The 14,999-nt window shown below is 33.4% G+C and overlaps 2 protein-coding genes across 2 annotated transcripts; both read right to left on the minus strand.

Annotated features, from left to right (window-relative positions):
* Positions 1,403-3,964, minus strand: LOC105167998 (probable WRKY transcription factor 31). Its single transcript, XM_011087897.2, has 6 exons — positions 3,510-3,964; positions 3,310-3,408; positions 3,058-3,222; positions 2,605-2,937; positions 2,386-2,499; positions 1,403-2,262 (listed from the first exon to the last, which is right to left on the minus strand). Exons 1-6 carry the CDS (start codon positions 3,804-3,806, stop codon positions 1,576-1,578), a joined length of 1,695 nt encoding a protein of 564 aa, XP_011086199.1. The 5' UTR covers positions 3,807-3,964; the 3' UTR covers positions 1,403-1,575.
* On the minus strand, positions 12,157-14,082 carry LOC105168600 (putative pectate lyase 2). The gene is made up of 4 exons (XM_011088735.2): positions 13,358-14,082; positions 13,163-13,266; positions 12,933-13,071; positions 12,157-12,835 (listed from the first exon to the last, which is right to left on the minus strand). Exons 1-4 carry the CDS (start codon positions 14,075-14,077, stop codon positions 12,617-12,619), a joined length of 1,182 nt encoding a protein of 393 aa, XP_011087037.2. The 5' UTR covers positions 14,078-14,082; the 3' UTR covers positions 12,157-12,616.

Raw genomic sequence — 14,999 nt, forward strand, 5'->3', positions numbered from 1 at the left:
TTTTATTCTATAGGAAAGTATCAACTTCAAAGGTGATGATGTGTTCGACACGTAGACCATCTGAATTTGTATCTTATATATATCTGGTATTACAATAAATAATTTTTTAGAGTGTTAGTAAATAATAGGGGATTATAAAGTTGAAAGAAGTAGATCACCTTTAACAAGTTGCAGGATTAATTGAATTTTGTAGTTGGAAAAGAACACAAAACTATAAATAATGAGGAAAAGGGACGTCCCCTATTGGTCAATGGATTCACATGGAAGCATGTGGAAATCATTAGTCCAAGTCAATCAGTAGTAGTAGTAATAGTTGTATTGTACGGTGGATGAAGTACGGTGGGGGTGGCGGTGCGGCCCACAATGTCACACGTTCGCTCTTCTCATTTCTTGTAATTAAAGTACAAGTCTGTTGAGCAGATGATTGGTGGGCAAAGGGGCATTTCCATTACACTGACGACATCTGTGGCACGGAAGTCAATAACGTATCTCACTCGTCCGCTTAAACAATTGCACCTTATCCCCACCCTACACCCCTTTTTATTATTACTTCCCATCACCCTTTTCTCTAGATTTAAACTGCTGCTTCTACCTAATTATACGTATATAAATTATATAATAGTAAATCAAATTTTATTTAAAAAAAATTATAATCTACTTATATTAAGTTTGGTTTGAACTAAAATATCGTTGCAACATGATGACATTTGCACATTGTAAGAATTTAACTATATAAAAATTCAAAACTACTGTGCTTTTATCTATTAAAAATAAAAGTTTCATTTTATGTGAAAAAGGCATATTTATATTGCAATATATTATAAAGAATTTACTTAATTAAATATATATAATTATACATAGCACAAGTTTTATGATGAGAGAGAGAGAGAGATTGTTGTTGAAATTTTAGTTTACATTGTTATTGGCCTCGATTGCACCAAGTTGTGGGCATCTATCTATTTATTAGGTGTTGAATTTGAGATCAATAGATATAATATTATAATTAACTATTAAAATTTATAATACAATGATGCATGTAATTAATTTGTACATATATCTAAACTATAATTTGTAGTGACGCGGTTGTTTGGCATTATTTGATTGGAAATATCCGAGGAAGTTGCCTTGAAGTCTCTTAAAAATCTATTTTTTCATGTCTATCCCAAGTTTCTAATTTACGTGTCAAACAATAATGGCCGGAGTTGTTGACCTCTCAGATCAAAATATACCTTTCAAACGTTTGATTGTTTCGCAATTGGTCTTCCACCTTTACTACAAGTCACCATATGTCTACCTTTCTTTTTGTTATTTTCCATTATTTTACAACTAACGTACTGTAATTAAAAACACGAAACTGGTGACTAACGCAAAATGCATCGCTTTTGTCTTTTTCGTAATTATGTATGATCTAATTTCGGAACAAATCCATGAGAAAGAATTTAAATTTGTGTCCTAAACTTTTTCCCTGGTAATACATGAATATGAACATGTTAATTCCATGTTGGACCCCCCAAATTATGAACAACCAAGAACATAATCTAATACAAGTATGGTAAAATGACTGATTGAACGTGACTACGATTGATTCTCTGGAAAACTGCTACCGGCTTTGTTGCTATCTATTGTATTTACATTGCCATTGTTGTTGGTTGTAGCATTGCTATTGTTATTCGGGTGAGAGCCACCGATGATGGAGGAGATGGCGGCGGCTAGTGCAGCCGTAAAATTGGGATCTGCGGTGATTGCTGCTGTAGCGGCGCTGAGGGTGTCGGCGAAGGTCGGCTGGTGAAGTTGCGGGTGCTGCGTTGATTGTCCTGGCAGTTGCGTGCTTTCATTCATGTCCTGAGACATCTGGAGACCCGAAAACTTGGACTGGTTGTAAAGGGCTTGGCCAAAGACTTGAGGGGCAGACGGGTTTGGGACTGGGGCGAAGCTCGGGTGGGGCGGGAATGGGACCTGGAACTGTGCTGCGGCTCTTGGGAACTGTAATGGGTTCGGGTTCTGAGTTAGGTCAAGTGTGATTGTGGGGAAAGGAGCCGAAGCTGAGATTGTAGCCATGTTGGATGAACATGGAAGGATTGTTCTTGCCAGGAAATTGGGGTTCATCAACCCGTCGACGCTGGGCATGGAACCTGAAAGGAGCATGCTGGCGGCGGCCGAGGTGGTGGATGCCATGGCCATGGCCGCTGGAGGCAGCGGGTGGTTGTGGGTTCCTTCGTAGGTCGTGATCAAGATTGTTTGGTCCTCCGCGCATCTCTGAACCTGTGATCGCCATAGCACAAAAACTATTAGTCTGATTTTTCAACAAACCTATCTCTTTTTTTAAAAAAACAAAGGAGAAAGAATAAGATGCTACTACTGAAGAACTTAAACATATCAACGTACTTGTTTGCGCACAGGACAGCCGACCGCCATTGTGCACCGATAATATGCTCGTGGACATGGATTCCCTTTAGCCATCTTTTGTCCGTATTTTCTCCATTGGCATCCATCGGAAATCTGTAATTGGTCACAAATCAAGTAAGAAAATATTGAACCCTTCAAAAAACAAACGATCTTAGTAATAATTATATACATTTCGAAATTCAGTGCTATCGTAGTTACCATAGGAGCTTCTGATCGTGCACGAACGGAGACGCGAGCTCTCCGCATGGTGGCTTCTGTTGATTGATCAACGGGCTTGGCGAGATTCAATTTGGGAGCCTTGTTAGATGCCAAGCCCTCAGATTCTGGGCTCTCCTCCCGCCCAATCCTCTTATTCCTCGACGACTCCACGTTTCCTTGAGGTGATCCAGATAGCGTTCTTTCTTCTGAAGAGGAGTTCGATTGATCATCGGCGGTCTGGTTGGTGAGACGGGGCGACAGGTCCAAGAACTGTCTTGGAACTAACACTCCTTCATTTTCCTGTTTCTTTTCTTCAGATTTTCTGTCAACAATCTGGAAAAGAACACTCAGTCAGCAATAATTCGATTAAGATTAATCAAGAAAGACTTAATTAGAAGGCTTAAATCAATATCAGTTCAATTAAAAAAAAAAAAAAGGAGAGAGATTAATTACCTCCTGTAGTTGTGTGCTATCAGTTGTTGAACTTTGTTGTTGGTGCATCAAAGTCACAAGCTGCATCTGCAGCGCTGTGTAATTGTTGCTCACCTGAGTAAGCATCCCTCTTAACCTCTGATTTTCAGCGTTCACTCTTTCAAGCTCAACTTGAAGTTGTCCAAGCTGATCAAAATAACATACCAATCAAAACCCTCTCAATAACATGGCTAATCAAGGATTAAACTACATTAATTCCCCTCAGTTGATTACCTCAATCTTGGCCCTCCTATCTTCCGCATCACAAGACATCCCATCATCCACCGTCGATTGATCACTTCCAGTGTTAGCAGTCAGAAGTTGCAGACCAGTCTGAACAAAAGCCAAGAACAAAAACAAATCAATACAAATCCAGCAATACAATCAACCAATCTTGTTTATAGTTTAATTAGCCATAAACAACTCAGGTTTACATCCAATTCTCTGCGGGCAGTGGTTTCAGCAGGCGAATTGATCACTTCCTTCTTGACGACATCAACAGGCCTCTTCTTCTCCGAGAAAAAATCCACTTCACGTATAACCAGCAGCGGATCCCCGCCAGACGGCGGTGATGAGGCGGCGGGGTGCTGTTCCCTACCGCTGGAACTCACAGGAAACATAATCAAACCCTTGTTCTGATGACTTAAACCAAGCCCGAAAACTGGCTGGTTCCTTATCAAAAACCCAACTCGATCGGAATTCTCAAGGGCGAGACCCCATCCTTTGTCCATAAATAAAATCAAGAAACGAAGAAAAATATCAAGAATCTCTTAGAAAATTTCAGGATATATAATTTGAATGAATTGTGTCTGTATATAGATAGATAACTGAAGTAAGAAAGAAAGGGAGAGGGAAGGTGGTAAGGGTCTGAGAAGTTTCCCAAAAGTGCAATGGAGGATTCTATATAAAAGGGTTTGGGTGGAAAAATTGACTGTAGAAATATTAGAAATAAAGAATTTGGATTGATTTGTCTGAATTAAGTGGTAATCGTGTGTATGTGTGTGAAGTGAAGTCTGAAGTGAGAAAGGGTAAGGGGGGATTTGATAAAGTTACGCAAGGTGGTGCGTCAGGGTAGGTTGACAGATGGCAGTGGCCCCCGCATCTTAGACTTGGAACGAGAAGAGGTTCCGTCGTCAAGACTGAGTTTGACTCGTTCGTTCGACAATAAGGTGCAATGGCGAATAGAAACCCACCGCCCCGAACTCTGCGGCGCCTTCCACGTGATGAAAATGAAAAGCTGACACAGACACACAACCCATTCACAAAGTCAACGAATTTGACGCCCCATCTATTGTGGGTCACTCACCGTTGGGTATGCTATACGTACGACGTCTATCAATTAACTCTTTTCTTTTTTCGTTTTTTCAATTATTAAAAAAAAAACCTTGATATTCAACATTTATAATAAGTGACAAGTGAATTTTTCTTTTCCCTCTTTCATCATCCCGCCTCCATTGTATTGTAATTTTTATTTTCTTGAATTTCACAACATTCTTTAAAAATACCATTGCATCAAATTCATAAGAACTATCATATTTATTTATTTATTTTTAAAATAAAATCACGTAATTATTTAAATTTATATCATATTTTGCACATTTATTGAGTGTGGCACAAGAATTAGTTTGAATAAAATCTTAATGGGCTCTTCTTTATTTATTATATAAAAGTTTATTATGTGGAAATAAGCTTTTGCTTTTTTATATTCATATTTTCACTTAATTCATTTTAAATGAATATTCATAGGGTGCGGTCCAATCTGAGATCCTATATCGTGTGTGAAAGTGTGCAGAATGTAGAATGAAGAGCGTAGGGAAAGTAGGGATTGAGAGTTGGGTTAAACCTGAGTTTTGATGGTGGCAAGGCAAATGCAATTGGTAGCCCAGGGGACGGTCTCATTTGCTTCGTATTCAAGGATTCGACTTTTGGGACCATATTTTGTCATCCCAACTTTTTATTTTTTATTTTCTTGAAATAATATAAAAGACAAAAATCATTAGTTTTCCATCATTTAATTCTCTCCTTTTTATGGCTTCTTTTTTGGATACATATGCAAAGTTTATTTTAGATTGTGCTTTTGGATTATTAGTATTATTGGATGTTTGGATCATTGAGTTTATTTATTTAATAATCTCTTATATTATGTGTAGCTAGGAATATTAAATATTTTCACCATAAATTTGATGGGTTTTTGTTTCATGAGATTTAAAAATAAATGGAGATCATTGCTTTTATGCATGTAAGTAGTTAATTTTTCATCGAGTTACGTCATATAAATATATTGATTCTAATTTTTTGTTTATATTAAGTCTGATTAGATCAAATTATCAATTACATGATAAATATATATATATATATATTTATAAATAATTACATAATAATTAATAATTCAATCAAATTTAATCTGAATTAAAGATGTTATAATTGGTCAAAGACTTGGGTGGTTGAGTTAAGTGTATGCTTAGCCTTCCCTATTTGTATATTTCGTATACTTCTTAAATGACAGTCATAACTCACATCGTTATCACTGCAGACTAATAAATATATACACATATAGTGAGGGGTTAATTTTTCTACAAAGTTCCAACCCTAGCTATAAATACCACAAACGTCCACTTGTAGTTTATTACCCCTCCAGACCCTCAGAAGACATTGTCTCATCCCGTCAAAAAAACCTGTCCTGTCAACATATTAATAACAAATTATTTTCCTGTAGGTCATGATTTGAATTTTATTATCATCTATTTTTTTATATTTATATAAATAAATTTTACGTATAGGGTTGGAACGTCAAAGTGGACATTTTAACATATTAATAATAAATGATTCTCAATTTTTAGATAATTGATAGTCATTTCACAAAAATAACCATTCATGATTTTTGCTATTTTTGTTTAGATTTAAGTTGACATGTTATTTATTGATAATTTTTATCCTGTAATTTCAATTAGATTATAGTAAAACAAAAACTAAAAATAAAAAAGAGTGGATGGAGAAAGGATTTTATTTTTATTTTTTTGCAAGCTTAGTTATGACTGAGTGTTCGTTTGATACTGAGGTTGGTACAAATCTGAACTAATACAACTTTCAATAATTAAGCATTTTAACAAGAAAAAAGGGCTGATAAGGCCTAACTCAATTCATGAAGTTGAGGTCCCATAACTTCAAAGTCATGAGTTCCAATCCCACCAATGTGTAGAATGTTGTTTTACTTTAACTGTGTATGTTGATTAGATATAGTTATCTGATTATTGATACAAATATTTAATATTGATGATTGCAACCCATTTATTCAATAAATAATATTTTATTGCTTTCATTTCGATAAAAATACGAAAAAGAACGGAAATTCTAACATGCATACACAACTATCAAACCACCGCCCTATATTTTCTTATCAATGTAAACAAATGGAAATGGATACTCCCACGTCATTTACAGAGTTCAAATGTTGGAAACTACTGATATTATGTGTAGATTTTGAATTTTAATGTAAAAATTTCAAGAATATGAAAAGGTACAACATAAATTAAGGTAAATCATTTGGGATTTTTCTTAATATTTGTCTCACTTTAACACAAGATCCAAAAAACATAGCCTGCACCTAGAAAATGGAGAACGTAAAAGGTAAAAGGAAAGGAAAATTGAACACAATTTGAACAGCATCTCTCTTTGTTGCCAACTTTTAGATGGATGCATTTGACTATAGTGTAGAAAGGTGGGATGTCCCTTTTCATTCATGAGAAATTTGATTTCAGAATACTACGAAATTAAAATACCGTATAAAAGAAAATTAAAAGACGCCTCTTCATTTGCAGTTTAAATCTTCTAAAATTAAATAATATTATGTCTCATATTTTTTAATTAATATATACGTATCACATGTATATAATTCTCGTTATTTGTATGTTTTAAAAAATATTTTATATATATGTATCTTAAATAAAATGTAAAAATACAGCATCATTTTATGATAAAAAATAAAATAAAATTAATTTTGTACTCGGGAAAAAAGGACCACACGTGGTTCAACTATTTCATAGCGTGGGCTCTGTCTTCAGTTGAAATTTAAGGATGGCTGCAACTTTTTGTCCAAACCTCACTGTGGGATTGAATTTTTTATTATAAATTCTATCTCTTTTTCTAATTTATATAGTCAAACGTGATGTGTAAAATTAACATTATATATTTTATTTTTAAAAAAAATTATATAAATATACGTATATTAAATAGAATAAAAAATCAAATAAATTTTGGTATAATAAAAAGCTGGCGGTGGCAAAATGATTCAAGTAATATATATGTATTAAATGTTCCCATAGACTTACATAAGCAGTCACGTTTCCAACAGTTTTAATTATTGAGACGACTCTTTTTCATAAAAACAACTCATGATTCACTTTTTTCCCTCCCTATTTCAATTTGATTTCTCGATGTTTTATCATTAAATTCAACAAATTCTTGCTAATATTGCTTTCTTTATTTATGATTTGAGGTTGGAATTCCATAAATATATTGCTAATATGCCATGGTCAAGATAAAATAATCGTAATAAATAGTAATTGACCACAATCATACAACGGTTGTTGGTTGTGGTATCTGAGAAGGTAGCTCAATCTTAGCCATGGTAAAAAACTTTTTCTTGGTGGAAAATCTATGTTTTTGTATCGATTTTATTTAACCGTAGCCAATAAAAATTATTTACCACGGCTTTTAGTGCATAGCTATTAAAATTATAGTCAATAGTCATTTTTTTTCTAGTGATCATTGAAAAAAAAAGATCGACAACATGAAATTCCATTCTTGCCCTTCTAGTTCATAAAATATTTTAAAACCTGCATAAACTTACCTTATGACCCACAAAGGTATTTTAACCAATTCACAACCAAAAAAAAAAAAGAGGACAAAAACTAACGGAATTTTGTAGTCGTTGAATGATCGTTAAAATTATAGAGTTATTGGTATTTTTCAAATACTGACACATTTATAATTATATCAAATTTTAAAAGAGCTTGTTGTAACTTACTGTTAAAAAAAATAAATTAAAACTCAGCTATAGTATTTAATGTTTGAAGCAAGCACGAAAGGTGATAAATAAATAAAGCTTGAAGCTTTTAATTTCTAATAATCTCAACATAGGCAATATAAAAGCAAGTTTTTACTTAACGGACATTATTGATCTGGTATGAGATTAAAGAATTATAACTCATAAATTGCAAATTTGCTTTTTTTTTAAAAAAAATTTAAATTTTAATTTATTCTATAGCTAATTTTTTGGATGAGTATATTAATTTAAAATTATTGTAGAATTTAATCAGTATTTATGATATATTATATTAAAAAATGTTTTTTTAATGGAAATACAATGTATTATCCAATTCCAGCATGATGATTTGTATTTGATTTAAATTTTTATTTGGAATGAACAACATAAAGAGCAAAGTCAAGAAAGCGGCACCAAAGTCAGGTCAAAGTAAACAAAGAACAAAATTACGTTCGAGGTGAAGAGAAAAGGAGAGTTGACTCAGATTTTTGTCTGGCCAAAACCCGGAGCGCACGTGGCTTACTCCAACCACGTAGAAAAATCGGGTTGATTAGGTGTGATTTCAGCCACTATGATTAAATAAAAAAGGGATAATTATATTTACATAAAATTTGATGTAATTACATATTGACGTTTAATAATTTAAAAAATTATATATAATACCTGTGAGGTTTAGTTCCATCTAACGAATAATTCTATTCGTTACTCATTGACAAAAAAAGTTATATGGTTTATTATTGATTTGTTGCACGTTTTTTTTATGATCAAATTATCCTTATACATCTTCACACGTTAATGCATGAAAGGAGATATATCTTCACTGTTATATGGGTAGTTTAGTTACAAAAGATTTGTTTGACCTGCAATAAGTCAGTAATTAATCAATTGAAGGTAAGTATTGATTTTCATTCGCTTCTTTTGTTAATATCAATAAATTTAATAAAAGTTTGACTAAAGAGGAATCTTGATGAAAGCAAACCTTAAAGATATTAGATGTAATTTTTCATATTACATAAAGTTTATGTATATACTTCTTTATTAGTTTGATATAACACTTTCAGATATTTTGCTTAGGGGATTAGACAGTTAGATTGGTTAGGCGGTGGAGCTGTGTATTTAAAAACATTTTTCCAATCGAGAGGTAAATTATTTCATATTAAAAAAACACATAAGAGTAAATTGTTATATTATAAAGAATTCAAAGGATTAAATTATTATTTTTATTTATAAGAAGATAATTCGTTCATTTATAATATTATAAAAGAATTATTTGAATTTTTTTCCATAATAAAAAAGAAAAACCCTATTTGATACCATGGATTGAGCTTAAGATGTCATGTAAGAATGACTTTATCCTCTAACGTTCCAAGACGAATTAAGCTGAAAGTGGAGGTTTTGACGTCTTATTGAGAGGGAATTGATTTTGATGGGGGTAAATTACGTGGATTTCCTCTCTCACTACCCGAGACAGCCCACCTTTTTCTTTTGTCAAACATGTTTGTTTCCAATAATTAATAATATATTGTAATAATAATTATTCATTAACTATAAAACATATCTAATAGTGGGATATATATAATTGTTGATAATTAAAATTTATGATTTAAATGTAATTGATATACAGAAAAAAACATGTTTGCTTCCGTAATGATTTTGCACTGTTGGGCGTAGTTTCTCTCAATTTCAAACCCCATTACGACCAACAAATGGATTGGGTTCCCTTTCAATTGGATTTACTACAGTATGGGTAAATTACACCGCCATGACGTGATTATACCTTAATTCTCTCAAATTTGAAAAATTAGCAAAAAGACAACAACTCATGACGACCTCGGATTTTAGATAAGGGCAGGGTTTCATATATATAATTAATGTCGACATTGAGGCAAGTAACCATGTTTACATTTATATTTCACGCACACTTGAATTTTCATTATGAGTATAAAATATATATATATATATATAGCTTTAAATATATTTTTGATCTTATAATTTCAATATTTTGATATTTTTATTCTTTAACTTTTTAGGATTGTAAAATAGTTTTATAATTTTTTTATATGGTGCGATTTTGATTATTTCACTGCTGAATTTTGCAACAGTTGTCGGAATAAATCATGTGCCCCTCAGGTCCTCATAATTTGATATTTTTATCTTTTATCTTTTTAAAAGTTGCAGGGACTTGTAACTTTTTGACATTTCGTAATTTTGGTCCTTCTAATGCCAAATTTTGAAAAAATTATAGGGATAAATCATGTACCGCGTTTTTTTTTTTTAAAAAAATATTCATCTATATTGTCAAAAATGAACCAATTAGAACAAAAATCCCAATTTAAGTGAACCATGTTAGGCGCACATGACCTATTCTAGCAACTTTTGCAAAATTCAATACCAGAAGGATCAAAATTGCTAAATGTCAGGTCTCTTTTGCAAATTTGGATAAATAATAAAAATAACAAAATATCAAATTATAAGATCAAAAGTATATTTGAACACACACACATATATATAGTTTTAGAACTTAGGAATTACGATGAGCTGGATCAATTCTTTATTACCTTATTCGAGACGTGGGTTCTTGTAATTAACAAAGGTCTGCGCCATGTTTGGATCCTGAATGTGCACAAGAAAAATCAAAATCAGAATATATATTGGGATCGTCACCAGCAATATTCATGTGAGAGAAGGAGTGTGAACTGATCAATGCATTGACCAGAAGTGAAGATAATTTTTCTATACCTAACCCTAATTTTTTAATGTAAGGGCTGCAGCTGCTGCTAATAATTGAGGGAATGGGAACCCTGATTTCTTATAATTAGGGGTTTCAGATCATCATATATATATCCCCGCACCATAAACTCAACCAAACAATAAATTCGATTTCTGACTTTGTAGTGTCTGAATCAACGATTTTAGACGCATGTGCACTTAAATAGATTAAGTACTGTTCAATTTAAGGATAAAAATTAATGGAACAACTATGCCTTTGTTCGGACTTGACAACACAATATCGACTTCTGCTATTTTGAAAATTAAGCAATATGGATTATGTGGAGTTTTTAATTCGTCATTCTTGAAAATCCCATCAATATATATATATATATATATATATATATTAATATTTTATCGCTCAAATCTATATAGATGTGTGTCTAAGTTAGGAAGTTTGCTTAGATCAAATCTAGATAAAGAAAGATCTAAATATGTTAAGGTGAGTTTGCGATTCCAAATTGTGACCTACAAGATGCAAAATAGTATGAACTACAACAGAAAAACTCGATTATAATACTATGATGCTTAAGCCAATAAATTTATATGCCAATGAGGCATATCTCGGTTGGTGAAGTTGAGGTTTCATGATTTTAGAGATGATGGATTTGAACTCCATCAACGTGCGAGATGTTGTTCTACGACATAATAGGTGTTGTTTAGATATAATTTTTTATAAAAATATAATTTAACCAATTTAGTTCAAATAATAATAGTTCATTGCTTTCACATAAAGAAAACAATAAATTTAGATAAAAAACGATAGAGAAGATTGCAAGAATTAAAATACTATGTAGCAAAAACTATACCCGGGTAAATATAAGGGATTATTATTTATAGATTTTCTTAATAAAATTATACCCGCTAGAGTCGATTTGTATACGGAATTTCAATGACCCTTATTCAAAGTGAAGTCGCAAGATTGGGCCTCTAGCGGCCCTCTACATACTTCAACACCAATTTTTACGATTCTAAGAAGAATTATTTTTTTTTTCCCTATATATATAAAAAAACTAATTTTTTCCAACTGTCAACAAAATCATTGTTTCATAATTCGATTATAAATTTATTTTAAAATTTTAACAAATTTCTTCAATTTTAATCATATATGTTCAAAAATTACCATTACTAACATTTTATAAGTAACTTATATAATTTTATTTTATCTAAACACTTGGAAATTTTTATTTTTAAGATATAATATTTTATTTATTTTGTAAAATAATTAAAAGACGTATGTGCTCAAAAAATGTTTTAAATAAATTTTGACTACGCCCACTAAATCTGTAAAATGAGACAATGGCACTTTAATATGGTAGTCAGGAAGATTAATACAAGTACATTTTCCTTAGAACAATAACAACAAAAGATTTACATCCCGAAATGAAAAAGGATCATTTTACAATGAGGCAACCGCAAAATAATTCCCCCACGCCCACACACACACCAAAAAAAGAAAGAAGAAAAAAGGGAAAAAATTTAAAGGGCAGAGATTAGGTTTAAGATATTACAAAACCTGACAGCATGCCACTCTGTGTATATATATGGAAAAATTTTACGCAAATTAAATTTGATCGAATCAAATTAATTATAAAGTAAGTGTAATAGAATTGTTATGTGATTGGTTACTTTCTCTTAACTATAACCTAAATATATTACACTTCCTGTATAATTGATTCAGGTTCGATCAAATTTAATTTATATGTATATAATAGAGAACTATATAGGTTAGCATTCTTGATAAGGCAAACAAAGGAGAGGGCCAGCATCAGATGTTAAGGCAGGAACCAAGGATCCTGGTGCTGCACCAAAATACTGCGGTGTTGCATAGTTTGGAGCACAGCTTCCCCAACCTGACGGCACAAAGTACGCCCCGTTTACAAATACATCCTTTGTCGATCTCCATTTCCAGCTCTTCCACCCATCGTGCGTCTCCCGTTTCGTAACCTGCCCGCCCCCCAAAAGATTGAGCCTTAATTTTATAAATATGAATGCACTGCCAATAACAAATTCAAATGCATTTTCACTAACTTATTGCTCCCACCTGTTTAGCATAAGGGTCATTTGAAGCAAAAAAGTAGTTGCCTTCACTGAGAATTGTTGGATCCGCGCTCCCACCAATTGCATACATTATCCACTGATCGTACCGGTTGTTGGCGACATGGGCGTATCCGTATCTAACTCTGCATGTAAAACGTTAATATGTAGCATTAAGTAGTCTAACAATTAATATTTGGGAAATTAATTAGACACATTACATTCTTAATTTATTACCTTGGCATCCTTTGAACTAATCCAGGGCCAAAGTGGTTAAAAGCTACCGTCACTTTCATGATTCTGTCGGCTGTATATCCGTCTCTATGTCCCAGCAGCATCACCTGATATTGGATCAGTGTTAATGTAACCAATAAGACTAGACCCCTAATTGTCGATGGATGGAGGATATATGTAGTGAGAAATTAGGGATACCTTGTCGTGTTGAGTGAAGTAGTTATTGGAAACAGTTACAAGATTCGACGCATGTATGATGTCTACAAGACCATCAGTGCACCGAGCCAGGTAGCAATGGTCGATCCACACATTGGACGACGTGAACACGCTGATGGCATCGCCGTCAGAACCAAGCCTCTCTCCGACGTGCTCGGGCGTGCTCCGGACCATTCCGGCCTTCCCGGGCTTGCAGTCATGAATGCTAATCCCATGTATTATGACATGGCTTACACCATCTATAGTGATGCATGGCCCGTTGGATATTTCGACTCTTGCACCTCTACCATCTATGGTCTTATAGCTGTTCACCATCAGCTCATTCTTAAGAGTAATAACCATGTCCCTTTCGAAAATGATCCAAAGTGGCTGGGTCTGGATCGCCCCGTACCGGAGCGTGCCCTGTTTGGGATTAACGGGGTCGTCCGATGGGTCGGTCACCACATATATTGCCCCGTTCTTACCTCCCATTGCATTGCTGCCGAACCCTACTGCACAATCGGCTAGGGCTTTCCGGTTCGACTCCCAATTCGGGTCCGATCTCCAACAGGAATCGATTTTGTTCATCAACTTGGTGCGGGGCCTCGGGTATGTTGTGATAGTTTTGTTTACAACTTTTGGTGTATGAGCCATATAACCTGAAATGCACAAGGCCAATAGCCATGTGAGTATGAAAAGACAAGTACAAGAATTTGCCGCCATGGCTGATGTTTGGGAGGAAAGAAACAGTAACAAGAAACATATAAATAGGTACAAATTAAACATGGTTGTGGCAGCCATGTCGGAAGATTGTATGTAGTTTTCAGTCAGTTGTTTGGTAAGATTTTGGAGCTCCAATCAAACGTGTGAGCACGAGCCCACAAAGGTTGTACTAAGGATTATGGTGTACAGAGTCGGCATATATCCTCAGTGGCTGAATTATTGTTTATTTTAGTATTGTTGACTGTTAATAATTCCGCTCCGGCCCGATTAATATAATTGATAAATTCCATTGTGTTTTATAGTACCTGCATGTTGAATTGAACCCCGAAATTATGTCACTGTGATGTAGTGATGCACAACGATGGAAATAAGGAAAACCCCATAATTATTATTTATATTTATTATTATCTCAGCACAAGTGATGTGGGGGGAGGGGCAATCTTCTAAAGTGGTACCAAGACCTATAGTCTCAGCACAATTTTCAATTTGTGAATAGGTGTGGTTCTGTACTCGGCTCTGATATGCTAAAAATCCTAATATTTATAAACCCATCATGATCAATCAATTATTTTTAAGAAAATAATTAATTATTTGGTAAGTGTATACTTACTTTGTGATATATTTGATTTGATCAAATTTAATTTGAGTAAAAATTTTCAGTGATGTGGTTTATACCATGACCTAAACCGCGAGCTCAATTTCAATCTATGGGCATGTTTGGATCCACGTCATTCTATTCGACTCCGCTCAGATCTAATTAAAACACTAATATGTATAGACTTATCATAGTTAATCGATCATTATAGATCTATGGTTCATGTGAAATAATCGTTTATTTAGAAAAATCTATAAATATTTGTTCTAATATGAGCTAAGATGACTATACATGGCATATTACAAATAGACCTTTCAAACAGACAAG

The sequence above is a fragment of the Sesamum indicum genome, linkage group LG8, assembly GCF_000512975.1.
Source record: "Sesamum indicum cultivar Zhongzhi No. 13 linkage group LG8, S_indicum_v1.0, whole genome shotgun sequence".
In the NCBI taxonomy this organism is placed as follows: Eukaryota; Viridiplantae; Streptophyta; class Magnoliopsida; order Lamiales; family Pedaliaceae; genus Sesamum; species Sesamum indicum.